Source organism: Amphiprion ocellaris, chromosome 3 (assembly GCF_022539595.1).
Source record: "Amphiprion ocellaris isolate individual 3 ecotype Okinawa chromosome 3, ASM2253959v1, whole genome shotgun sequence".
Lineage (NCBI taxonomy): Eukaryota > Metazoa > Chordata > Actinopteri > Pomacentridae > Amphiprion > Amphiprion ocellaris.
Genome location: NC_072768.1, coordinates 18,694,397 through 18,721,403, shown reverse-complemented (window position 1 = coordinate 18,721,403; position 27,007 = coordinate 18,694,397). Strand labels below are relative to the sequence as shown.

The following is a 27,007-nucleotide window of genomic DNA, read 5'->3' as shown; positions in this document are numbered from 1 at the left end:
TATAAGTAATTTTTCTTACTCAAGTAAATGTGTTTTCTTTACATCACAAAAGAGCTTTAAAATCAGTACTAGAGCATAGAGAATTTATTATAAACAAAGCATTTTGCTTTTGTATTTACATTACACTGACATTTAATTGCGATTCTCTTAAAAGCTACACAGCTGTAGGCACACCTGGACATGGGATGCATTACAATAGGCAATAGTTTCATCTCTATCGCACACACTGGCAGCATACACATTTATAATAGAGGCAAAATCTAATGATCCAAGCACACAGACATGTAGTTTAAATCCTGCACCTTGATACAGGTTGAATGCCTAAACAGTTTTCAGTGTCACATCCATGTCCTCATATACAGTACAGGTGGGGTTTAAAAGTATTCTGAACACCAAAATGAAGGACAGAAGAATTTACACACCAGCACACAGCTCAGGAGTCTTTGTAGTAGTTGTTGAAGTTAATGCGAAGCAGGAAATCCTCTAAATGAGGTTGATAACCTCTGTTCACCAGCTTGGTCACCACTGAAGGAAGAAAAAAAAAGAGAATTTTTTCAATGCTTTAATCTCATTCCAATAAAGAAAACACTGAAATACCTGAATGCACTTTTTTACCTTTTATGTAAAAGATCTAAGGACTTCTTTTTTTTGACTCAAGCTAAAATAATGCTACACTGTTCAATACTACAAAGGCTCTATTTTTACACAACACACTATCGATCTAGATGAGTCTTGTTTGTGACGCGTCATGTGTAAAGTCCTCAAAAGCAAATTTGGGTCATTGTTTTTATGTCCTCTAAGACCAAAATCTAATTTGACCTAAACTTTAAGCCTTGTGCTTTAGCATTTTTCCACTACCTCTAATGTGTAATCAGATCATTTTCATGTAATGTTTGGTTCATCTGAGTTAATGATGAAGCTCTCAGCTCAGAATCCTGTTCTTATCTATTCACTCATGACAGTAAAAAAGGTTGCTTTGGAATTTCCCACAGTATCAGACACTTTGTCGTGCCCCCTCATTTTTACTCCAGTTTCTTTCATTATTAGCATTGGTTTTTCACTTACTAACTGAATGTCAAGTGAGTACTTTAAACCACATTCAGTGCTTTTATAATTGTTAAAAACAGCAACAACTAAATCATTGTTATCTAATTGCTGAGTACATAAAGGGTTCAGGACTGTTTCACTGTGATGATCTGCTTAAAACATTATCAGTGTCAGTGAATGCACAAAAACAGGCTAAATTTTCATTCAAAGAGATGTAAAACCATATTATTTGGCCTTACCTTTGAAAAGGAAGTGAGAGTAATACTTGAAGGTATTGTATGACTGCTGCATGGCAATAAAGCTAGGGTGCACTGCCTCCCCCTGCTGGCTGTCCCAGGGCTGTGCGATCAGCTGGGCCCGAAACTTGAGGATCAGGCTGAAGATGCTATGGATGATATTCATGACCGGTGCCGCTTTCTCTGTCAGCAGACCTCTGAGGAATGCAAAGTTTAAGAAACATGACAAGAAACTTTTAAGTGACTTTTCAGACAGGCTGAAATTATACACACAAGAGTGTGATACTGACAACCTCTCCTAATGAGATTAAATCATTCATCAGGTTCAAAAGTTAGCCTCTGATCCGGTTGGAATTTTAATTAACTTGTTACGAGGAGGTTGAATTAATTTCATATGAAATTATGGGAGCAAAGTGTGCCACTTCAACTTGCTGTGCCGGTACAGAGCCTGAAGAAATTTTATGACTCAGCTTAATTTTGCTGCCTTTTGTGTTGTTGCGGCCCGAATTTGTGATGGTTAAAATGAGATTTTTGGTATCTCCATAAAAATTCATAATAATTTGCACAATACTTAAGACAACGCTTACTTTTGAGCCCTTCAGTATGCAAAAGATCTGGGTTTCCAAAAATCTGTATGTAGTGGTGCTGCAGTTAACTGTCATCATCTTATTGTACTCACTGGTTGAAGCCCTTAATTAGTCAAACAATTAATCAGAAGAAAACATGCACAACTTTGTATGACTCTAAAAAGTGAGAATTGAATATAGAGTTTTGGACTGAGTGTCAGAGTCAGAAAATCCATTGGTGCTGATTGATTGATGAAGGCTGAGAAAAAATAAGAATTATTCCCAACTGGTGAACTCCAACCAGAGAACTTTAAGCGTTTGGGCTTAAAAAATTACTTACACACTTAATCGTTACCAAAAGCTTGGAGTTTAATTTAATCATCTTATAGTTTCAGCTTTATCACTAATCATAAACTGACCCCTGACTATATTATCTGAAATGTAACAAATAAAACACAAACCTGAGAAGAGCTGTGAGACAAAAGGAAATGTTTAACTGGATCAGATTTGTCCATGTCCAGTTTCACTTTGCTTAAGATGAGACAAAGTGAGCCACACACCTCAGGTTTTAGGTCAGTTTTATGTGAAACACCTGGGTCTAAAGACTATAGTTTAATTTAACATTTTGTTACTGCACAATACCCTGATTTGACAGTTTGAGTTACTATTTGCAGGCACAGATCAATCACAGAGTTTTGATTTAATGCATTTTAATTAAGACTAACAAACTGCATCAAGAGGTGCTGAACACTAACATAAAATTAGGCTCAAATATGCCACATAAATTTTTAAATGATGACAAAATGTGTCCTCAGGCTGAAAGCTGAAAACACTAAATACACGGAGCAGTGTTCGTATGACACCCTAAAAAACGTTTGATTAAAATGCATTGTGTTCACAGGGAAACAAAGGCTTCTTTTATAGTTCCCAATTGTCATGTCTTGTCCTATTGAAAAATATCATATAGCACCTAATTTATGCATAGAGACAGGAGCAAGTATTATACGGCAATAAATACTGCAGTTGTACCTTAAATTGTACATCTGCACTTCCAGCGCTCACCTGAAGATGGCTCTGTTGAGGTAGTCTGCATGTGTGCGGTGGATGGCATCCAGGTCGCTGGCAGCAGCCAGCTTGGCGGTGAATTCGCTCCAGGACACTTGTAGTATCTGATTGGCGATGTATCCCTGGATCACTTTGACAAAATGCTGCATCTCATGTCTGTACAACTGCAGCTGACGGAACTGCACCGAGCGACCTGCGCCTTTCACCAGTGCTGAGGGACACACAAAGATGGAAAGAATTCATGCTCAGTGCTGCAAGGATCGACAATAAACACTTGACTCTTATGTGTGGGTTGCTGCTTGTTTTACTGTGGGAAAAAAACCCCCTCTGGGATCTTTTCTTCCTCTTAAATACATTTAAGCTCACTTTAGGCTCTGGAAACCTCTAACTCTTACTCGGCTTTAAATTTTAAAAAATCTATATATGTAGCTCAGCAACAACAGTAACTGATAGCTGAAGCTGTAATTATTATGCAGACAGTTCTTGGTTGATTGTGTTCTCATGCATTTTTCTGTTTTTGCTTATAGTTGTGTCCATTCTGCTTTTTGTCAAAAATGCATTCTGTATTCCTGTATTAAGTCATCATCTATATCCGCCCCATGTGATCAGTGATATAAATAATACACCTGCTGAAGTTTACATCCCTCTAGTAAGTGAATACTTTTTTTTCCCCATCAGGATCCATCCATTTATGTAGTCTGTACACAGGCTTTGGCAGATCAATACTATCTAACCCAGTGAAGCACACTGTTTTACAATCGCCCCACTGGTCTGAGATGTGCTTTGTATAAATAAAACATAAAAGAATTCCAACATCCCCTCAGATGAATATTTTATAAACAGTTGAGGCACAACAGGATGAATGTTAACTCTTCCTTCTCGGGGGTGAGGCAGAGTCCGAGCTGAGGCTGAATCAGCAGCTCCCATCTTCTCACCTGTTCTCTTGAGGTGAAACCAGACATCGCGGAGGCTCCACACCATGTGTTTGAGCTGCAGCAGGAACGAAAACAGACGGTTGTACTTGTTCATGCAGCTGTCTGTGATGATGATATTCAACGGCCAGTCCACCTGGGAGATGACATGAAGGTAAAAAGAAAGGGAAAAAAAACACCAATAAGAAAGAGCAGCTTGTCAGAGCGAGCGAGTGTGAAGGAAGGGGAAGTGGAAGGAGAGTTGAGAAAAACAGGTAGAGAGAGTGATGGGGATGCGAGAGGAGAGGGAAAAAAGGTGTGAAGACAGAGACATTGACAAAGGAGGTGAGAGGATTGTGAAGGAAATTTTAGTGAGAGATGAAGGTGGAAGAAGAACAGGGAAAAGAAATATTGAGGGAAAGCAGGAGAAGCAAGATATGTGTAGCAAGAGATAGAGATAAGAATCAGGAAAGGTACAAGATGGAAACTCGGCAGTAACGGAAACAGTTGTGATATAGAGGAGGGAGCAGAACAAAAGCTGAGGACAATATGTGCGGCATTAGTCACTGTGCATGTCACCCAAAAGATACAACTCCAATCAGTCTGTGAGGTTGAACCATTTAAGTGCGTGATAAGCTCATTTTCCACACCTAAAGCAGTTTGTCAAAACATGACAGGCTGTCACATTCAAGCTGCCATTCATGCTGAGACAAGCACACCCAGGCGAGGTTACTCACTCCGTTAAAACACTCAGCCTCACCTTGTAGCGCAGCTCCAAACAGTTGAGAGAGTCCGGGGCGTGTGGGTGGAAGGTCTCAGGGAGGAAGCGAAGGGCGAAGGTGAAGTTACCGGCTAAAGGGGTGTCTCCATGTAGGCTGTACTGCAGGGCCTTACTGAGGATGGAGTTCAGCACCAGAGGGGTCAACAGCTCGCCTGGTGTTTGGCCACTGCCCAGCTAGACGGAGGACACATTCATCAAATAAACATGCAGAAGGTCAAACTTCGTCACATAAATATGCTGCTGAGGCTTATACGTTGGCAGGTTTTCATTGCAGGAAAATGTGACAGGTAGGTGATTATAAGATTAGCTTCCTTTAGTGTTGAAGGTGTGCTAATCGGTGAAATTAGTGCCTGCTTGGATAAATAAAACCGTCTGTCTCAATGGCCTCAAGAGACAGACGTATGTGAACGTTTCTGCAGAACAGTGTCGACGCGTCGCAAAGGCTGTTGCTTGTTACTTGACGACAGGAAGCGCGGGCTTGACATAAGTAGTCTAGAAGTCTGGCACTGATGCATCATGTGCTAAAAAAAAAAAACAAGCCCGCAGAGAAATTAGATATAAAATGCTTACAAGGTTAAGCATCTCTCCCTTTAGTTCTGTTCAGTTCTCCACTGACTCCTCAAGGAAATATCTGGCTCTTTAACTGCTAAGTGCTCCATTATGTTCACCAACTGGTTTCTAGCTGGGTCTGTGTGCCGTTTGGTGCTGAGCAGCTGGCGTGAAGTGGCATTTTAGAGCTTTTTTGTTGAAAATAACTGCCTGCTCCGACTAATAATAAACACTAAAGTTGCAGGCCATGAAGCAAAACAAGTTAAAAAAGTGTTGAAATGCTTCTTAGGGGTGAGGGCGACTGTGGAGTCGGGTAATAATCTGCTGTTAGTTTGACACAGCAAGCATAGCGCATGGTCATTTAATCCATTACTAATCTAAAAATGCTGATTACAGAAACTTGAGATTGGGTACAACTGCAATACTTAGTCTCAAGGATGCTAAATTACATGTTGCAAGAGAAAATATGAACCTTCACAAAAGGAGCTTTAGTGATAATGACACAACAAGCCTACAAGTGTCTCTTAAACATTTTTTTAAACTATTGCTAACTCTATGTACTCAAGCTTTAATGAACATCTAAATATAGGGTATTATTCATCACTGAATTAATACGTTTCCACTTAAATCTGTAGTGCTGATCACCTCAAGGAAAAAAGTATAGAATGTATTGTACTCAACAAAAGATCAAGACATTTGGCCTTGTTCCAAGATGTCCTTTATCGTCCTCTCCTAGAATGCAACAAACTGAACAAAAATGCCAGATATCGTCCTATTTTAAATATACGTAGGGATGACAGCAACAGAAAAAGCAAAAGAGCGTCACCTTTTCAAAGAGCAGGTCGCTGAGGGACTGCGCGAACTCGCCGTCCTCCATCAACAGGAAATGCCGCAGTGCCTCAAAGTGTCTCTCCACCCCTAACTCCACAAAGAAGTAGTCCACCACTGCCTTGTTCACCAGAGATACACTGGAGGCGGACGGTGGAGGAGAGAATGACCGAGATGAGGACAGAAAACGTTTGGCACCGGAGTCAGTGCTGACTTGCAAATTTTGTATGTCGCACAGATGAGAGACATCAGCTCTGGAGAAAGCTCAGGTTTTAGTTTTTGCCCACTTTATGGACAACTTCCTCCGTTACCTTAAATAATCCTCAGGCAATTCACATTTATACAACACTGTCATTTGGAAAGGTTATCTTTGACTGAAAAGAGAAGAATTTCTTTGAAAAAGTAAAAATTCCTGTTCAGCTCCGCTGCGTCGTACAAGCATGGGGTAAAAATGTGTTAATAAAAATTATGAGCTATGAATTCCGATGCTAAATATACTGCACCCCATCTTTGTGTGAAAAGGGATGAGGAAGCCATTTCTTCACACACAAAGGCTAAACTGCACAGTATGCAGAAACATTGTAGGTGAAAACTGACAAGCTTGTCTGGAGTTCTGATGGAATTTTAAACAGAAAAATGATCCTACAGAGATGTAAGGTAATAAAAATTCTAATTATTCCTGCAGTGCACAATATGCACTTAACTGCAGCTGAAGCGGTGCGAAGTAGCAGAAAAATGGCACGAGATCAGTGAAAATTCACACCTGCATTTATCTTAAACATAGTGTTTGCCTTCATATGTAAAATAAGAAACTCAGAACTCATACTTTAAAACGGTAACTAGTGATGTGCTGGGTGCAAAGATGTTATTTACTCCAATCTAACACCAAACAGAGCTGTTTTTTACAGACAGACAGACACTCACTGTGTGATGAGCGGGGCAGTGACGGAGTGTTTTATCAGAACTGGCAGGGAAACCATCTCGCTGAGTTGGACAGCTGTGGTGTCGGTGGCTCTGCGAAGTGTGGGGTCCATAGGAAGACCCCAGGGGCCCCGTGTTACCTGCTTCAGCAGCTGACACTCAGGGGATGAGGCTGTGAGAGAGAGATGACAGGAATGATGGTGAGGAAATATCGCTGTTATAAGTGCAAAAACGTTGCTGTTTTACAGAGTGTCAGGAAGAAAAAGACTGTCAGACAAAACCAGACGTGAATTTCCCTCGGGATTAATAAAGTATCCATCTATCCGTCTGTCCATCTATTCATCTGTCTATGTGAAGGTGGGCTTTGGGAAACTGTAATATCCACTTTTTAAAATTTTTTTACTATGGGCTGCCCAGTGGTTCGGTTGTTAGCGCTTTCGCCTTGCAGCTACAATATCCCAGTTTTGTGTCCCGGCCTGGGATCTTTCTGCATGGGGTTTGCATGTTGTGCGTGGGTGGGTTTTCTCCGGGTTTTCCGGCTTCTTCCCACTGTTGAGCTGAATCTCAGGACATGGGACCTAAATACTACACTTCCCAGAATGCACTGGTAGCAGCAAAGAGGTACCTGACACCTGGTGCTTGACACCTGATCAGTGATCACTGATTTAGAGCACCTGGGAAGGACTCGGGGAAGCTCAGTCAGTCAGACAAACAATCTTCAGAAGAGAGACACGAGGAAAGAACAAAGAAGATCCAAGTCCACTCATGGATTCAGTCCAAAGACGCCAATGGTTGGTGAAATGTTTATTTGCTTTCTTGGTGGTTTGAAATGTTTCTTGATATGGCCAAGTTTATGTTAACTGCTCACTGTGTGATTGGTTAATGAAAGCCTGCAGCATTTACTCCATTTTTATGTCAAATGAGTTTGAATTAAGATGTTTCATTTTGAGTTTAAGTAAAGTAAAATATAGAAAATATATATGTTCTGTTAAATGTTAAAACTTTACTAAACGTTACTAAAATGTTGATTATTCTTTATTTGCTTTAAAAAGGTTTAAGTGATTGATTCATTCAAATGGTTAAGTGGGTAATATGTCAACTTTTTGGTTCTGTGTTTGATGGTATGAATGTTGTTTCTCTGTCTTTAAAGGTTTACAACCTATTGAAATATCATGACCGACCAACTAAAAGGAAAATAAAAGTTTGAGTTGGAAATTTGAATTGAGTTGTCTTCGTGTCCTTTGGAGGGAAAGAGAGGTGGACTTGACACCCACTGTCCAAAAACATGCTGAGGTTAATTGGTAATTTTAAATTGTCTGTAGGTGTGAATGTGATTGTTTGTCTCTATATGTAGCCCTGTCATATGTCCCCTGCCTTCACCCTAAGTCAGCTGGGATAGACTCCAGCCTCCTGTAACCCTAATGAGGATTAAGCGGTGTACAGATAATAGATGGATGGATTTTTTTTTTTTTTTTTACTATTTTCTAACCTCTTTATAAAGTAATCAGTTGAAAAATTCCTCAAAAAAAATAAAAAGTTGCAGTTATAAGACAAAAGCCTTAAAGTTAGAGTTGAATCAACACCCCTCTGACACAATCAACCAAAATAAAACATTAAAGCTTCAAGTCTTTACTTCAGGGTGACTTCATTAATTAACCGTGTGCTGCAAGTTGTTCCAGCTATTTTGTCCACCCCTATATTTACAGTCACTCTAAATAATTATGGCTCCTGGCTTTGATCAGTGGTGTGGAAGATTTACGCGGCTGAGTAGATTCTGATTGATTCCGTGAGAGACCCTGGAAACGGGCATGAATAATAGCAGCACGACTGAACTCCAAATACAAGAGTGAAAAAGACAGGATATTCCTTCAACAAGCCACGATGCACCCCACCCACACACAAACCAGACTTTTAGGAAATATTACCGATTTTCATGCAAGTCCTTTGCTTGCAGATGGAGTAAATATTTAACAGCCTCTGGGAGTGCAATCCTCCCGAACATGTAAAAAATGTTTGCTTTAATTTACATAAAGTGAGCCCTGCAAATCCAAGCTGTAACATTTTTTATTTCTCTGTAATTTGACCTAATGTTTTACTGCATATTAAAACACGAACAGGGCGTATTTGATTTTTCTCCACCTAATGAAGGCTGCTTCCATTTTAATTTCTACCAGAGCAGGTCAGCTTGTTGGAAGTGCTGCAGTCTCATCTAATTTCTGGTCACAAAAAAAGACAAATGTTAGCAGAATTAATATTTTTTGTTCCTTTTTGTTTCTTTAGTTAAATAATGACACAAATATTACAGTAAAAAATATGAGCAGGAGAATTGTGATGAAAATACAATACTTATTTCTGTTTTTTTGTGCTCTGCAATTAGCAAATGTGAATTTTTAAAATACAGCTATAAATACAGCTTTGACTAGTCAGACGACTTCATTAATCATCATCATGAAAACACACACTCCCTGCTTTAGTCTTTCCAGTGTTGTTTGTGATACAATTGACCAACTGACTTTAAAAAAAAAAAATCATGAAACTTGTTTGTTCTGTTTTGTCAATACATTTCTGTATTAAAGTTTATTGTTATTATACACAACTCTACATCCTCTCCTATGGAGTTAAAATGTGAAAAGTCCCTCTAGGCAATTTTTGGATCGCTTTGTGCTTCTTTTATCATCATTATGCTAACACTAGCCACTTATATATGTGCCTGTGGATGCAAGTTACAGTTTTTTTCTTTTAAAAAGAACGGTCTGACTGACATGAGGAACAAATGATTGTCTGTAGTGGAAAATGTTGACAATAATTTCCATATAAAGAATAAAATTATTTCAGCTTGGCCCCTGGTTATGAAGTGAAACTGTTAATTTCTGTTTTTGTCAACTGAAAACCAGACTTTATCTATAATATTTTACACTCCAGTTTGACACCATTATATGTAGGATCAAGACCTTACTGCCCAAACTCCCCTGATAGAATGTACAAAAATATTCATGTCTTGAACATTACTTTTCCCAAGGGAATCATTCATTTTGAGCCAGTCATATATTTTCAACTAACCCATTAGGCTGTAGCAGTCTTCATAGTGCTCCACCTGGTACTGGGCAGACAGAGCCAAGAGGTATTCCTGCTCAGACGTTTCCCCAGGGGACAACCCCAAGCTGGCAGCCCAGGACCCCACGCCCTCAGCCAGCTGCTCACTGAGGCTCGCTGACTTAGAACCTGTGGAGAGATGTAGAGCAATTACTTCAAAGAAAGAAAGAGCAGTGACATCTTAATTTAGGCTGAGAGCAAAAAGCAGAGGTCGTTATCTGTCTGAGCCTTTAAACAAGTTTTTTTTTTTTTTTTTTTTTTTTTTTTTTTAAGACTTTTTAATGCAAAGAAAAAGTCAGGCGACACAAATTCCAGCGGTACAATAAAACAGTGATTACGCTATGCTGTGTATGGAAATATTAGAGTGAATACATTGTAAAAGGGGTATTATATTGGAGATGTACAAAGCTCTACTGCAACAAGACGAAAATAGAGAGGATACAAAAGAAAAATGGAAAGAATTCAAACAGAACATATAGTGTAAATGATAAATTCTAAAACTCCTCATCTTATGCACAAATAATCTATCCAACTCTTTTGAAGGAGTTATAACTTTATAAGGGACTTAACCTTAATATTATGGACCCTGAATCTACTGCACTGTGCTTTTTGCAATGCAATTTTCATTTACCGTTGCTTATATTAGCAAAAACAAACAAGACAGGTCTCCTTGGATACAAACACAACCTTCGAATCTTATACAAGACAGGAAAATTAATTAATTTATCTCCAATCAAAGACAGGAAAGTAAAAAGAGTAAAAGCATTCTGATCTTCTACCTCATCTTCTTCAATTTAGCTATTTTATTTTGTCATTTATTTCTACTTGTCAGCAAGATCATCTACCCCATGTTTGTAATGTTCTGTTGTGTCTTGAGTTGATGCAATAAAAATAATGTAAAAGTAAGCAACATAGTTTAGAGATTCACATTACATATCCACCAAATATCATAACACCTCACATGGTCTTTCTGGAGACAGCATATGTGGGCTCACAGCCGCAGAATGTGTATGTGTTTAACTTTGGATGATTTAGTACCTTTGCCGTCTTCATTGTCTTTAGTTTTCTGCTGATTTCCACTGACTTTGCCCTTCACCACACACCCAACACCGAGTGAAGAATCCGATGAGTGGCCGTAAGCGCTGCCCGGTAATGTAGAAGGCTGCGGCTCCGTCCCCAACACCACACAGCCCACCCCCAGCGTCGAATCAGAGGAGTGGCCGTAGGTGCTGCCTGGCAGCGGCGATGGAAGTGGCTCACTTTTGGAGACGACACATCCGATGCCTAAATTTGAGTCTGAAGAATGACCATGGGCACTGCCAGGCAGCGGAGAACGCTTGGGCTCATCTCCTGAAACTACACATCCAACACCTAATGTTGAGTCTGAGGAGTGACCGTAAGAGCTTCCAGGCAAAGGAGACAATAATGGTTCTGCTCCAGACACCACACAGCCGGGCTGAAGGGTGCAGTCTGAGGAGTGCCCATGTTTACTCCAACGAGGTCTGGCTTCAGGAATGTTGGACACAAACTCGCCCACTTTGATATTCGCGTCAGAGGTGTGGCCGTGCATGCTGGGAGCAGGAAGCGGTTCAAGAAAGTCTGAGACATTTTCCCCAACTTTTATATGAGCATCTGAACTGTGACCATGAACGCTGGGAGAGGGCAGAGGTGCAGCTACATCTGGAACAAGTTCCCCGACTCTGATGTGGGCATGTGAGACATGGCCGTGGATGTTTGGGGAAGGAACAGGAAGGACAAATTCTGACACATTTTCCCCAATTTTAATATGAGCATTAGAAGAATGGCCGTGAACACTGGAGGAAGGCAGAGGAGCAGCGACCTCTGAAACACGTTGTCCAATCTTGATGTGTGAATCTGAGGCATGACCGTGCATGCTTGGAGAGGAAAGTGGAGCAGGTACCTCTGACACATATTGTCCCACTTTTATGTGAGCATCTGAGGAATGTCCATGGATGCTGGGTGAGGGCTGATTGGCACATTCACCTGAAACCAGCTCTTCAGCCTTCAGATGGCCACTGGAGATGGAACTCAAAACGCCTGGCAAAGAAATATTTTCACTGGCTTTATTGTGAGCTTCTGAGCCGCGGTCTTGAGTGTTTGTCTCTAGTGGTTCCACCACACCACAGTCTGAAATATTTGTCAGAGCTTTTTGATCACCTGGATCCTTCTCACTTTGTGCTGCTGTGGTGGAGGAAGCATTATCAATCACACCATCTTTTCTAGCTTCGGCAGTTTTACTCTCGTCTTCATTTACCTCTGCACTAGCACCTTTAGCGTCCGGTGCTAGTGCAGATGCAGCTTCCTTGTCTTTACTGTCCGACGCTGAGCCGTTTCCATCTACTTGCTGCACTGAAGCCTGTGAGGGTTGTTTGTTTGCTCTTGTATTTTGGGGCTCCTCTGGGGTGTACTGGCCCAGAGCAAAGCTGGATTTAGAGGCTTGGCCAAAGGGGTTGACTTTAGGGACGCTCTCCTGGACTTGAGACATATTCTCTCCTATGGGAATGTGAGAGAAAGAGGGGTGGTTCTGGATCGAGTCAGGCTGAACTGCAGGCCCCCAGCGAGGTCTGGGCTGGACTGAGGGTTGGCCAGTGATACCCTCAAGCGGACTAAAGGGGGCACTGAAGTCATAGTCTACTAGCTGTGCTGTCGGACAGGCTTGAGGTAGGTCAGAGCTGATCTCCTGTAGGGCCAAATCCACCAGCTGACCGTCAGGCTGCGGTGACTTGGGGAGAAAGTCATTGATGTCGATGTGCTCAGAGATGAGGGCAGGGTCTGCTGTAAGGGGAGCGACATTTGGAAGAGACGGATCATGTGGTGGTGATAGAGCTTCAACTTCTTGAATCTCTGCTGGCTGCTGCTCAGACAGCTCCTTAGTAGGACACTCCTGTCAAAAGAGGCGACTAATTTGAGGATGTGTCAAGGACATATTTCAAGAAAGCATGAAGTAGAAAAAAAAATGTGACTAATTTTCAAGGAGCAGTGTGTTTTTATACCAGTGTTGGTTTTGCTGCAGTCTGTTGGACTGAGGGAAGAGGTGGCAATACTTCCTCTGGAGGTCTCTCCAGGCCCAAAGGATATTTCTCCAGTATTGCCTAGAAAGAATGCACAAAAGCTTTCATTTAAAATACCTCACTTTAAGAAAAACGCATTGTCTTCAGTCACTTATCTTTTTATTCTGTGATTGTGCATATACACAAACCTGAGTTTTCTGCCTGTCGTGCATGAAGAACTGAGCACGGGCTTCATCGAGTCTCATTCGCTGCACTCTCCACATGGCCCGCCTCTCTCTGCGAGCTGCTTCTTCTGACAGACGGCTGTACTGAGCAATCAGCTCCCTCCTACCATTTGATAAGTAGGAACACAATGCACGAGCAAATAATTTACCTGAGAGTTTTATCCAGAGCAACCTACAGGAAATGCGTGTTGAAGAAAGTATCATGCTCATGGGTTGGTCCTTTTCTATGCCAAATAGCTTTGCTGAAGTTTGCTTCATATTACGACTGAACTTCATTCATAAACATGAAGCTTGCACACAGCTGATGTAATTTTTGCAGATAACTCTTGATATTCCACACGATACTATAAATAGTAGGTCTTATTGGAGTATTGAATAATTTATACTTAAATCTGAGTGCAAATCATCCAGCAATCAGTGTTCCTCCTTCTTGTGCCTCGGAGAGACTGATAAGTGTAATGGTTAGCATATGCCTGTGTGCTTTACTGAGCAATTACCGAAACCCGTTATTAGCCCCTTTAAAAATCTATAATCAATTAATCAGCAAGGCCTGTAAAACACGAAACCTATGTTTTGCTTGATAAAAGTCAAATGGAGTTTTTTCCCTAGCCTATCCAAAACATATCAGGTAATGTAATCCTGAATGTTGGTTATGGTATGGGAGGAGAAGTATAGGGTGTGAACTGGTTGGATGAAAAGCTGCAGATGCCAGGTGTTTTTTTTTTTTTTTTTTCCAGTGTTGGCACACTCTGATCTCCAACACGTCGTCAAGCTAAAATAACAGCTTGCTATTTGCGTTACAGCCTCTGATGACATTTGCTCATGCTGCGGCATCACACCGTTACTCCAACTGTATGGAAAGCCACTGGAATATGTCAGACGGAATGAACTGAATTCCCATCAGGTTTGCACGTAGTCGGTTAATATATTCGACATCAAATAAAATCTTAACAGAGATTAATCAATCATTAAAAAGACATCTCCAGTAGCGGCTGTAAATGGCAGTCAGACCTGGCTCTCTGCTCCAGCTGCTCCTCCAGGGCTTGTAGTCTTTTTTCTCTGTCCCTCAGCTCTCTGGCAAAGCTGAAGTCATCTTCCTCCTGCTTTTTCTTGGCCGCGCTTCGCCACTGGTGCCACACACACACACATACATACATCATCGCTTTTGACTCAGAAAATGAGACTGAATATGGTGCAGCTGAAATGTATGACTAAATTTTGTTTGCATAATTTTATCTCTTTCTAACTTTTCTTCCTCCCACATGCACATATATTACTTTCTGACAAGTACAGTTTAACTCTGTGCCTCCTATTCACACTCATCTATTTTTTATTTTTTTTTACCCTCTCTCTCACGCTTTACTACCTCTTGCTCCTGCTCCAGGTGCTGTTTCAGTTCCTCAAAACGCTCCCTCTTCTTGGCCTCCTCAGCCAGACGTTGCGACACCTGGCGCCCTACAGGAGGCGAGGGAGATAACGGTGAGCCGTTTACTCCTCCACACACAGGAAAGTGCATAGCATCTCCGTCTCCCCCTCACACACACAAAGCAACATCACCATCTGCCCCGCACAAACACCTTCGAATACGCCTATACCAAGACACACATACAGCGTCGGGCCAGACATTCCCCCGCCCAGCCACCACCCCCTTCCCAACTTTGCCACACATCTTCTGAAGAAATAAATGATGTGAGGAGTTTGCTAAACTGTGCGAGTGATGATTAGATTTCACAGCTCGTAGTACTGGAAACTATTCAAAGCATCCCTCACTGCGATTGCTCCAGTGCATCTCTGCCGCTCTCCTGAGGGGAGCGAAGGGAGCCGGAGGAAGCTCTTGTAGTCGGGAGTCAACAAGCGTAGTGTAGGTTATACTTAGAGATGAGCCATTTGTTAACGGTATACTGAGCAGGATGAGGCTGTGCACATACATCAAAGCACTATATAAAATTGTACTCACAGCATGTGTGTGTGTGCGTGTCATTGTAAGACTAACCACGGATGCTCTCCAGGGTTTTGACTGCTGACTCTCTGACCTGATTGATCAGCTCCTGGCGTGCTTGCTCTGTTCGCAGGACCTAACAATAGACAGACAAGAAATCATCATTAACAAAGATCTATCCCCCCTGCGATGTAGCTCACCAGTCCTCCCCCACCAGCACATAGGCCACTACATCAAGGACAAGCCCCAGACTTCAGCTGCATCATTTTAATGACTTTCTGCTGAAATTCCCGGCACTTGAGGGGGCAGTGCTAAAACAATCAATCGCATAATACACTTAGATAAAAATTTTACCTTGAAGAACAATACTTGTGAAATAATTTATCTTGCGGCAGGTCACTTAAAGAAGGCTTGGTTGAAATTTAACCGAAGCTCACAGGAATCTAAGTTGCTACTGCTTGACAACAGAATGCATGTGTGTCATTACTTGCTCCTCCCTGCTGATGGCGCTGTGCTTAGCAATCCTCTCCATGCGTCCCCGGTACACTGCACAGTCCCTCTCAATCTCCTCCACCTCCTGGAGGGAGAAGGTGACAGCGATGCGGGGTGCCGGCAGCTCCGACCAGCAGATGTAGTGCTGTGGACACACAGCGAAGAGATAGTTAGTACTATAAAAGGAGGCTCATTGTTTCAAGTGGTAATTCAGACGACTCATCTGATGGATTTTGGTGATATCCTGTTTTCTAACCTCAAAGTCTCTTTTAAAACTAAATATATGCTATCAGCTGTAACAAATTTTTCCTTCTAAGATGAGATGAAAGAAAGATCTCAGTATAAATATGAATTAGAAGCTATTAAAATGACCTCTGCAGAGATGGGGTTGCATCTAATTTGAATTCAAGGTATCAGTCAATTCAGGTAAATTTTCCACATCAGCTTTATATCCCACCGTTGAAATTACACATATGTAACTAAACTCTCATCCCTCTGCAGCTCTTTAGAAGAAGACACATTCCAACATCATTGTTGGTCTTTCATATGTATATAGTTTATGACAAAATGTATTAAATACAGTATCACAGATCCATGGGAATAATTCACCATTAAGCTTTCAGAAATTGTATTAATTACCGTCAAAAACATGAAAAACTGAAATGGAAATCAGAAGACCCCGGACTGCAGAAATGAGTAATTGGATAGCATTAAATTGATTGTGCATGAAGACACTTTACAAAATATGGAAACCTTTTATGGGAAAACATTTATCTAAATCACACTGAGTGGGCCTCTTATGCGAGTCCGATTTTATCATGCAATTATGTTTTATCGTGCTACACTATAAAAACTAAAATTCCCCATGAAATCATTCTTGTACTGTTGTACGTGTACAAATGTGTATTGATTGTTGAATTAAGTATTTTCAATTTTATTAAGTTTGGTAGTTTTACATACACATATTTAATTTTGACAAATAAATTATAATTGCATTGCATTTAGTATTTAATTTAGAAGATAAAAATGTGTTTTTAATAAAAGATGTGCGATCATGAGCTACATCAAAAAGCCACTGGCAAACACACAAGTGACCATCACTTCCATTTTGCCTCTTTAATCCATAGTTTCTAACATGTTCATAGCCATCCTGCTGTTTGCTCAGGAATGAAAGAACCTAACACAAATGGAAAATAGCAAAGAGAGAAAAAGTGTAGCTACTGAATGCCAATTAGTCAGAAGCAAAGGCCCTGTGGTTTAGGTCAGGCAGGTCAGGACAAAAAAAACATTACATTCTTGTGAATCAGTAGGCAGGTCAGAGGGAAGTGAAAAAGCTGAATACAATTAGATTACTAACAAATTTCTATGCTTTAATCCAAGTGAAGGTTCCATTCTCATATTAAGATAACACTTAAGCTTTCAGCTTGACATACTTGTTAGGTGGTAACTCGTAATGATATACTGGCCACCTTTAGTGAATACCTACATCTGAATCAAATATTCAATTTGTCTATTAAAAGAAAATTAAGATCTACAAAAAAATTGACAATCAGTTAATCAATACAGTTTATTTCACCAAAAAAATGATGGTTTCTTCTTTTCAAAAGTTACAATTTGCTGTCTTCCTTTGTTGTATGTGATAAATAACTGAATATCTTTGGGGTTTGCACTATTTGTCAACAAAAGCAAGCCAACAATTCACTGACTAATTAAGGTGGAAAAAATTAGTAATCAAAGTTAATCAACAATCAGTAAAAAATGTTGCAGCCCTAATATCATCAGGTACGTGCTATTCATTTATTTATCAAGCACACTCAGTTATTTTTGCAATTAATTTAATCATTCATTTGGTCTAAAAAATTTCAGAGGACTCAGACAGGGCCCACCATAAAATTTTGAATAAACATGTAACATCTTGAAATGTCTTATTTGTCTGACCAACCGTTCAAACTCAAAAAATATTCAGTTTACAGTGACACAAACCAAAGAAAAGCACACTTTTCTTACATTTTAGAAACTGGAACAAGCAAACTGTTGGCATGAAAAATGACTAACAAATAATGAGCAGCCAAAATGGCTGCAGACTATTTTTCTGCCAATCAGCTAAATGAATAATCAACTTCTCTTTCATCATAGCTCCGACACCAAAAAAGAAAATAGACATCTACAATGGCTATATTCATATTTTACAAAGCAGGAATCACAGTGGACAGTTCAAAGTGGAGAGTTCACTGGGTGAAAATACTGTCTGAGTACCAAAAGAGAATCTATCACAATAGTGATGACAGTGCATTGATGATGTTTTAGAGGAGACAGTGTCCCCATATGTCGCAGTATTGATTATTTGTCCCGCTGTTTGCAAGCAGTATAGATTTCCAAATCATGAACAGAATTCGTGTTGTGGCAGGTGGATAAATGTGGAGTGCAAGTGGATTTTGTGGATGTTCGAGCCAATCATTCTGTGCATGTCCAAGCAAATACGGTAAACTGAATCACCGTTAACAGCAAGAAAATTAGAAAGATTGGGTCATTTTAAGGATTATTTTACATGTTTAATGTATTCACTCCAAACAACAGTCAAAATTAATTTTCCCCCTGAACAAAGAAACCATTTAAATTGTATGTACTGGTATTTTTACATAACATTCGGTAGCATAACCCCCCCGTATATTAACATAAATGGATGTGTTAAATGTGCAAAACAAACCTGTGGGCAGCAGATTTTGAGGAGGTTGATGGTCTTTCCACAGACGTACACGTCATTTGCAATGTGTCTCAGGAAGACTGGCACACAATCCTCCACATCCTTTGAGATCAGAGTGTAGCCTTGAACCCAGAAGTGTTTGTCTGCAGAAATTCAAAGATGCCTATTACAGGTTGTCCTATAATACCGAGCAAGTAGTTTTAGTGGTCCATTATGTCTCTGATAATAGTACATCACTCTCACAACAGAAACACCTAAAAGTAGTAGTAGTGGAGTAACACACAGCCTGTGTTGGGCCTAAAATTTTTCCTTATTAGTATGACTTACGGGGCATGGCAAAACTCTGGCCGCTTGAATTAACACTTGGAAATTGTTAGCGCTTAGCTCAGTGATCCTAAGCAAAAAGCATAAGAGAACATGAATGCACCGAGCTTCCAGAGCTCTTTATAGAAAGCCTGTGGCTTGCCAAGAAAGCTTAGCTCCTGATTGCTTCCTTAGCCGGCGGAGTTCGAGGAGAACAATGACATTTGTGTGTCCTCCAAAAAGCAGAGCGAGAAGTGCAGAGGTTCGCTGAAGGAGTTGATGAGGTGTAGCCGATGAGCAAATGAACCTGTTAGCCAGACAAAGTCGAGGTGGTGGTCTGACCTTGAATGGGGTGTTGCATGACATACAATATTTTGACAGACTACAATGATTTATTTAAGACTATATTTATGGAGCACTGTCAAAATGACAAAGTTGCAGTGTGCATAATTGTTTGGGGAATAGGGTTTCACGAAGATCGTTCGTTTCTTCCAGAAATTCGCAGATGCAAGACTAAATTAATCATTCTGTGTGTAAAATATACGAAAATACTGAAATATTTTGCCTGAGCTAAAGGTGATTTTCAAACAGAGTTTTGTCTGATCTGTCAAATATAAAAAACAGAGATATTCAGTTTACTATTAGAGATGATGAAGAAAAACAAACAAACAAAAAAATCTGGATATTTGAAGGTGGTGACATTAAACATTTAGCATTTTTTGACTAAGAAACAAATTTAATTATCTACCAGTTCAACAGTAGAGTTGTTGATTATCTTTTTCTCCCCAGGAGCAACTGTTAATACAATACACTATTATTAATATAGGAACAATTAGATGCTCAAAAGAAAAGTCAGCTGCAATTATTTTGATCACCTTTCAACAAAAAATACCAAATATTTGATGGTTTTAGGTTCTTTAATGTGAAAATGTGCTGTGGGGATTTTATTATTATATGATATTTAATGACATCACTTTTTACTCTATGTAGTATATTGATGATGAGCTTTTTTCCCCTCTTTTTTTTAAACTGTCTTTTATGTTTTTTAGTTGATTATTTAGCAGTCTAATCAACTATAAAACGAATTTTTCATTGCAGCCCTAATTGTTATTCCCTCACATTAATGAATAGAAATTGAGCAACACTGCATTTTCAAGTCAAACTATTGACATAATACATAATCCTAGATGTGGTAATAAGGATAAACTGACAAAGATGTGAAGTAGGACATGGCATTGAAAAGCCGCATGAGCAAAGTCGCATAACGAACACACACTACGTCAGCAGGCAGTTCCTGTAGAGTACAGACGGATCTAATCTGCCCTCCAAGCCCCATCTCCTCCAGTCTCTACTCCTCTCTTCTGTTCTCCTCAAGAAATCAAGCCATTAATTGGACTAAAAAAGACTAATTCAGCAAGCTCTGATTTGTCAAGGGTAATTGCAAGAGAAAAAAAAGAAAGAAAAACAAACATTTCAGAAAATATTTTGTTTTTGACCAGCATGGTGTATCAACTGAAAGAATAAGGGACCGTTATTTATTTGTGTTTGTCCCTGTGGCTTACTGAGCGAAGATGGCTCTGGTCCACCCACAGCTGGGGTTGCTGATTCTGTTTCCCACTGATTATCATCCAATAACTTCATGACATCCTTTATAGACACAAGGACAAACCCAACTAGGCAATAAAGGCTGTAATGAAATCTATTTTTTTCTGCTAGACAATCTGCCTGGCAGCCTTTTCATTTTTAGAACCTGCTGACTGAAACCGAGTGTTTATGTGACAACGCGTGTGTGTGTGTGTGTGTGTGCGCGCGTGTGTGTCGTCTCACCTCTGAAGCTGAGGTATTCCTCGTTGACTTGGATCATGAATTCTCCATAAACATCTCGAAACACGCCGCTGTACACCCAGTCTGACACAAACCTAAGTGAAGAACAGAGAAAAACACAGACACGGCGCTGATGCTCTTAGGAAGATCAATCAAGTTCTGCATATTAATGAATTTATGTCCTTGGGTTTGTTTTTGGGACAAAACTGTGTACGAGAACAGCGACTGACCTCGTATAAGGTTCACAGCTGCTTTTCAGCAGCGACAGTAGCACGGGATAGTTCTCGTTGCTGCAGTTATTCTGGGCTTCATTGTATAGGTAGGACAGCAGTTTAACACCCTGAGGAGAACCGCATGGCACTGAGCTGACACCACATCTGATAGGCTAAACACCCGCCATGATAGATGACATATTGCCGGTTGCAGATAAAAGAGCACTCACCACAGGAAAGGTAGCCTGGCCTGCACCCAAAGGCCCATCTACACAGCAAAGTTCCGACAGGTACCTTAGATTAAACGAAAGCGGAGATATTTTTTGATCTGATGATATTTGCATCAAGGTCGATGCTTTCAGAACACGGCTGCATTGCCGACTGGGTGAGGTTGAGGTTCAAAAGTGTGAAATTAACACTAGGCAGCAATATAAAAAAAGAGGGCTTTGACCTCACCTGAGTTGGCGGCCCACTTTGCGGAAGAGGAAGCCAATTGTCAACAGGCTGAGTGTGGGCGGAGTGCTCAGAACACAAGCCCTGTAGTAGTGCAGATATTTTCTCAGTCCACCGGTAAATGCCTTGGAGGAGAAAAAGTTTTTTTTAGCTGATGTAAAGCTGCTGAACTGGTCAATTTCTCCTGAGTATAGATGAATAAATGCACTTGCACCTTTTTGTGCCTTTGTTGTGCCACATATTGTAGACCTGCTAGGAATTATGCTCTTTCATTTAACCTCATGTATTCCAACTCTTTTCTTTCACTATTACACTTGAATTTAAAGGTTGTTCTGCCATACATGTGCAGGAACCGTGTATTTGCTTGTTTCAAATTGCCAACTGAGGGAGAGTTAAAAGCATTTTGAATTGACTAGCACAACACTAGTAACGAGTGTACTAGTGCAGACAACAAGTGGAGAATTGAGGCAAAATATCTCATTGTGGAGGTATCAATGATTTTTATACAAGCACACCTGGAATACTAGGCCCTTCTTGTCGGCACTCTGCAGAGAAAAGCAGCTAAGTCTCAAGTAGTAGGTGCCATACTGGGCCAATTCCCCCAAGAGACGAGACACGCTCTCTGGAGAGGCTCCTGACACGCACACGCCAGGCCTGACGTCAAACTGAACGCTCTGTGAAGGAAAGCACATAGTTACAGACCGTAGACAAAACACAACAACTAACTGTACAGTCTAATAAAATCCAATAAAATAGCCCTGCAGCAAAGACTGTCTTTGCAAAGCTTCTAATATTGAATTTTGTCGAGGCTGTCGGAGAGTCACCTCCATGGTGATTTCTGAAGGCAGTGTCGGTGCTGTTATTATATTAGACTGTCTTACATAATCAGGAGTGTGCCGTTTGGTCTTTCTCACGGATGTTTTATGAGAATTGGATATAGTGTTTCTAGACAGTGCTCTTCTGGGAGGACAAAAATGACACAAACAACATTTTGCAATTTAGCGTCACCCCAAACACAGACGCATTCAAAGCACAACACCTCTCTGATCTGCGGAGCAAAGTTTTAACATCACTTGCTGCTAAACTCTTGTATTAGATTACATTATAGTGCATTATATTGTTTATGATATTGCATCCATCTCCTGTAACAGACTGTATGTTAAAGGTAAATGTCTGGAAGAGAGAAAAGACAAGGGGCCAAGGGAGTAAACAAGAGAATTAAGAAGCAATTTATGTTGTAAAAATAACTATAATCTTCTGGAGGAATAAGAACTTAATGGGGAGCAGCAAACCAACAGAAGAGCTCTCCTGTGGTTTTGCTTGCAGCCTCAGGAATATCCTTGATCATTATATCAAGCAACTGACTTGACATTGTCATCTTTTGTCTTTTTTCTTTTTGTAGTTTTGTGGGAATATGCTTTTATAAGTCAGCTGGGTTTGTTTATATCACTCATGCACAAATTGTCCATTGATTCTAATCTCTCTCTCTCTGTGTTTTTCCTAATTATATGCTGTCACTGTGCTTTTATTCTCTTTTATCACTTCAGTCTGACAGAGCACTAAAACAGAGCACTAAAACAGCAAATCAGTTGCATTTTACTGGATTTTAGAGGCTAATAAATGAATAATGAACTGCACCTGGTTGAGAGGGAAGGTAGCGGAGGCCACTCCAATCAGCATGTTGAGGAGGTCAGACACCAGTTGCTTCTGAGAGTCCAGGGGCAGTGGAAGGGCAGGAGAGGGTGTACTTGTACTCACCACCCTCATCTCCCCCTCCCACAGCCGATAGAGCTGGTCAAAGGCCTCCCTGCCTCCCTCTGTGAGATAGAAAGATTCCCTTTTCCCTGGTGGGCTGGTGGGAGAAACAGAGAGCAGAACTGAAAACACAACAAACTGTAAGAGGACACCTCATTGAATCTGCAGTTTATAGCATCTTTTGCTTTGCCTCATAGGCCCTTTATTTAATTTAGTAGCCTATCAATTAAAATTCTGTCTCCCACAGCTCTGATAATTTATAGCATAGAAGCCATTGATTAAACTTAAAGGCCAAACATCCACTGCTGTAACTCTTTAAAATGAGTGATTTTTTGTTTTAGGTTGTCATGAATGGGCTTTGGATGGTTGGTTTGATGACAACAAAGAAGGTGAAGACAGCACCTTTAACTCTTAGATGTTGTGAAGATTACTTTTTTGGCATTTTCTGACATTTTTAGACTTACCAATTAATTAAAAATACAAATGGCTGACCAATTAAAAAAACAAAACAGCAAAAAAAAAAAACAGCATAAAGCATCTTAGATAGATGACGTGCCACCGCATGGAGCCAGAACAGCCTAATTGGTTCTTTGCATTATATATCCAACTCTCTGGAACACTCCCTAAGAAATGCAACACCATTCTTCCAAAAAATATTCTATTATTTGGTGATCTGATGATGGATGGTGCTAGAGAGCGCTGTCTAACATGCCAGTCCAAACTGTCTCATAGGTGTTCGATTGGGTTGAGATTTGGTGACCGTGAAGGTCGTAACAAATGATTTACATTATTTTCACACTCATCCACCCATTCAGTGACCCCTCCTTTCAAATGAATGTGAGCTTTGTCATCCTGATAGAGACGACTCCCATCAGGATAGAATGATACATCATACGACAAAGGTGATCATTCAGAAGTACTTTGGCGTCTGTTGACCCTTCACAATAAGGGGACAAGTGGACCCAAAACATGCCAGCAAAATGCCTCCTACAGCATAACAGAGCCACCAGATCTCCCCGCTGTATGGCTCAAGGGTTCAGCCTTTTCCTTTAATTTGTCACATTAAATGAAATGGAATACAATAGAGTATCTTTATTGTCAATGTGACTTGCAATGGAATTAGTCATTGGTCAAATAATTCTGTCAAGTAACTGAGAGTTTTTTCAGATTAAAAAACTATTTATCATGCCTATGATCAAACTGACAAGTGACTTACCAGCCAACAGACTCCCAGCAGCGACGTCTTCCAGGTTCAAATGTGCGGAGAGCCTCCCAGATATCAATGTCTGGGATGGAGCTGGGCTCTGACTGAGAGTCTGGGGTTAGGTTGGAGGCTGACTGGAAGCCCTCATCCTCAGACTGATCTAAACAGTGGGGGACCTGCACAGAACACCAATAAGACAGCATACATAAACAGTGAAATAAATACAATTCTACACTTTCTTTTAGCAGACGCATGTATCCAAAGCGATGTACATCTGAGAGTAGATACAACACAAGCATCATGCCATGAAACAAGTTCAAGTGTGATAGCATCTTGGTGCCTAGAGGCAGTGCGGGAAGTAATAGGCGTTTTTTTTGTTTTTCTTTTTGCAGTCTGTCAAGTGCAAAGGTGTTCAGTGAAGATAAATTATTTCAATCAAACTCTAAACTGGGTGTAGACTTCCTTGACCGTGTGACAAAACAGCTCAAACTAAACAGCATGCATCTGTTTAGACACTAGAATAAGCTATAGTCACTTACCCTGATAGCCAACCCAGTTACATCAATATTACTGGGTATAGGAGGCAGGTCCAGTCTGATGTCTATGTCTGAGGTGCGAGTGTGTTGCAGTGCTCCAAACAGTGTCAGCCTGGTCTCCTTCTCAAATCTTTCTTCCGTTTCCAATTTAGTCCTTAAAGCTAGCAGTCCTGTGCCCGGCGGCGCATCCATCAATCTCTGAGTTCCATACAGACTCTCCAAAGTCCCCCATTCCTCCCCACACATGAGACCCCATGCCTGGGCTTCTAGCCTCTGCAAGTCCTCACTCTGGTAGCTCCAGGGCCGCGGCCTCCTCAGCACAGGTCTCTCTTGCCTCATGTAGTCTCTGCTGAAAGAGGTTGGGGGTGGAGGTGCCGAACCAGCCAGATGCACCAGGAGCTCGAGTATTGCGTCTACTTCCTTCAGACCAGAGGATGCTCCCTCCGGCAGCATCTCCAGCTGCTCCTCCAGTCTCTCGGCCTCCTCTCGGCAGCCAGCCACCCGCAAGTCAAAACTTATCATCAGGACTTTGTTTCTGGGTGGTGTATTAGCTGTGGCACTCGGTCCTGAGGAAGACCCTTTGGTGCCATCTTGAAATAGTTTTGACAGCAGGGCTCCGTAGGCACGCTTCTTGAGAGATCTGCGGAAACTTTCTCTGGAAACTCCTCCCAGAGCTCGGCGCTTCCAGGACACCCCAGACAGGCTGCAGTCACACAGGGCGCTCAGCAGCTCAGTGATGCTGCTGCTGTTGCAGCTAGACTTCATGGGGTTGTTATTGCTCTGGTACATGGCGACACTGTTGCCTCAGCCTGCATGAGTGAAACAAGAAGATGTTTTATTCTTTAAATTAGAAACTCAGAATGGATATTTAATTATTTAGGACGAAAGTCAAAACTAGCTTACACAGCTACCATTGTAAAGAATATGGCAAAAGGTTTGCTAGACTTGGTATAATACACACAAATATATACACACCACACAATCTTTCAGTTACAACAAAATTTCTATAGCAGGTTCCACCTATCATGGCGTACTAGCTTTGATAAACAGAAGCTAAACCAGACAAAAAATGCACCACAAACAGCTAATGGTAACTAGCTACACAGTTAGCAATGCTAGCTAATGTTTGCTATGCCAAACCGGATACATATTCAGCACTCTCAATTTGACGACGAGCTAAAACCATGCTGCTCGAAATTGTCTACTCTCTTACGATGATGTGTTATCAGTTCATTCACCTGAGAGTTTCAACCTTGCATCCATCCAAAGCGACTTCCACTGCATGCTAACGTTTGTTATTAGCATTCTACAGTCTGCTGTCCAGCTTATGTAGCGAACATGCCGAACCCGGTAGGTGGATCATCTGTGCAGCTCCAACAGTCTCTCTCTCGGCCGGTGTTTCAGCACAGTAGTGCCAGTTAATGTGCAGTGATGTCTACTTGCTAGCCAAAAACAAGCTAACCGTTTCATTCATCTTCCATCATTAGACGCGGGACTACAACAAAATTAGAATCTGCCCTCTCCGATGTGATTGGACAAATGATTGTTCGGTCTCCAGTGATTGGCTAATGTAGTTGAAGCCGATATGCTGATTGGTCAATAATGGTGGTCAATCACAGAATGGGGAAACTGTCATTTGTCACCCGCGTCTTGATGCGTTCAAGTGACATGGGAAAGACGTAAATACCAGCTTCGTGCGGTTTGTTCCCGTTTTAAATGATTTAATGACATAGTGAATGCATTTACGATAGGTATTAATTTCAAATTGAATATTTTAAAAAAATGGTATGTCTTAATGACTATCGAATGACAAGACTTATACCACGGTAATAGGTACATGCCTACTCTGGACGGTCCGTGTACGGATCTGGTAATTGGATTTTCCCTTCTGAAACGGGTATTGAAAAACAAAAAACGAATGATTATTTGATTTTCGTTTTAAAATACAAAAATTAAAATTGAAATACAAGGCGTTTTTCCTTTTCATGATCAAACGAAAATAGATCCGTTTTTTCATTTTCTGAGACCGGAAGTGGTTATCAGCAAGTGTGGAGCCAAACGACAACAAGATTCTCAGAGGGCGGAGCCAGAGAGCAGCGATTGGTCAGACCATAGATAATACAGAAGACAGCGCGCTAGCGTATCTAGTCTATGTATATCTATGGTCGGCACGTTTGGCAGCATCTCTGGCTGCTGTTGACCTTATTTTTTGGAGTAAAACACGGTAAGAAGATAAATACTTCTAACCTGTAGCGTTATTTTGTTGTACGTTAAGTCAGCGACTTGTGAAGAGTTTTGTTTTGTCGTGTTTGAGCAGTTGGTCCGGACGCGT

General features: G+C 40.9%; 1 protein-coding gene across 1 annotated transcript; it reads right to left on the bottom strand.

Annotated features, from left to right (window-relative positions):
- Nucleotides 1-69: 69 nt before the first annotated feature.
- Nucleotides 70-26,178, bottom strand: tubgcp6 (tubulin, gamma complex associated protein 6). Its single transcript, XM_023278568.3, has 25 exons — nucleotides 25,914-26,178; nucleotides 24,679-25,484; nucleotides 24,152-24,315; nucleotides 22,819-23,032; nucleotides 21,696-21,854; nucleotides 21,184-21,305; nucleotides 20,958-21,021; nucleotides 20,746-20,855; nucleotides 20,519-20,610; nucleotides 18,392-18,531; nucleotides 15,680-15,829; nucleotides 15,247-15,328; nucleotides 14,620-14,708; nucleotides 14,265-14,380; nucleotides 13,218-13,356; nucleotides 13,012-13,110; nucleotides 11,036-12,902; nucleotides 9,965-10,126; nucleotides 6,908-7,076; nucleotides 5,982-6,123; nucleotides 4,586-4,780; nucleotides 3,850-3,982; nucleotides 2,912-3,125; nucleotides 1,287-1,480; nucleotides 70-525 (listed from the first exon to the last, which is right to left on the bottom strand). Exons 2-25 carry the CDS (start codon nucleotides 25,462-25,464, stop codon nucleotides 434-436), a joined length of 5,694 nt encoding a protein of 1,897 aa, XP_023134336.2. The 5' UTR covers nucleotides 25,465-25,484; nucleotides 25,914-26,178; the 3' UTR covers nucleotides 70-433.
- Nucleotides 26,179-27,007: the final 829 nt, after the last annotated feature.

What these genes read in the sequence shown, in the direction of transcription:
- tubgcp6 (XM_023278568.3), bottom strand. Translation starts at nt 25,464, where the DNA reads ATGTACCAGAGCAATAACAACCCCATGAAGTCTAGCTGCAACAGCAGC. An exon ending in CTACCTTCCCTCTCAACCAG is followed by an intron (nt 21,855 to 22,818) that starts GTGCAGTTCATT and finishes TTTCCTTCACAG; the next exon opens with AGCGTTCAGTTTGACGTCAG. An exon ending in AGACTGCTACAGCCTAATGG is followed by an intron (nt 7,077 to 9,964) that starts GTTAGTTGAAAA and finishes TCTCTCTCACAG; the next exon opens with CCTCATCCCCTGAGTGTCAG.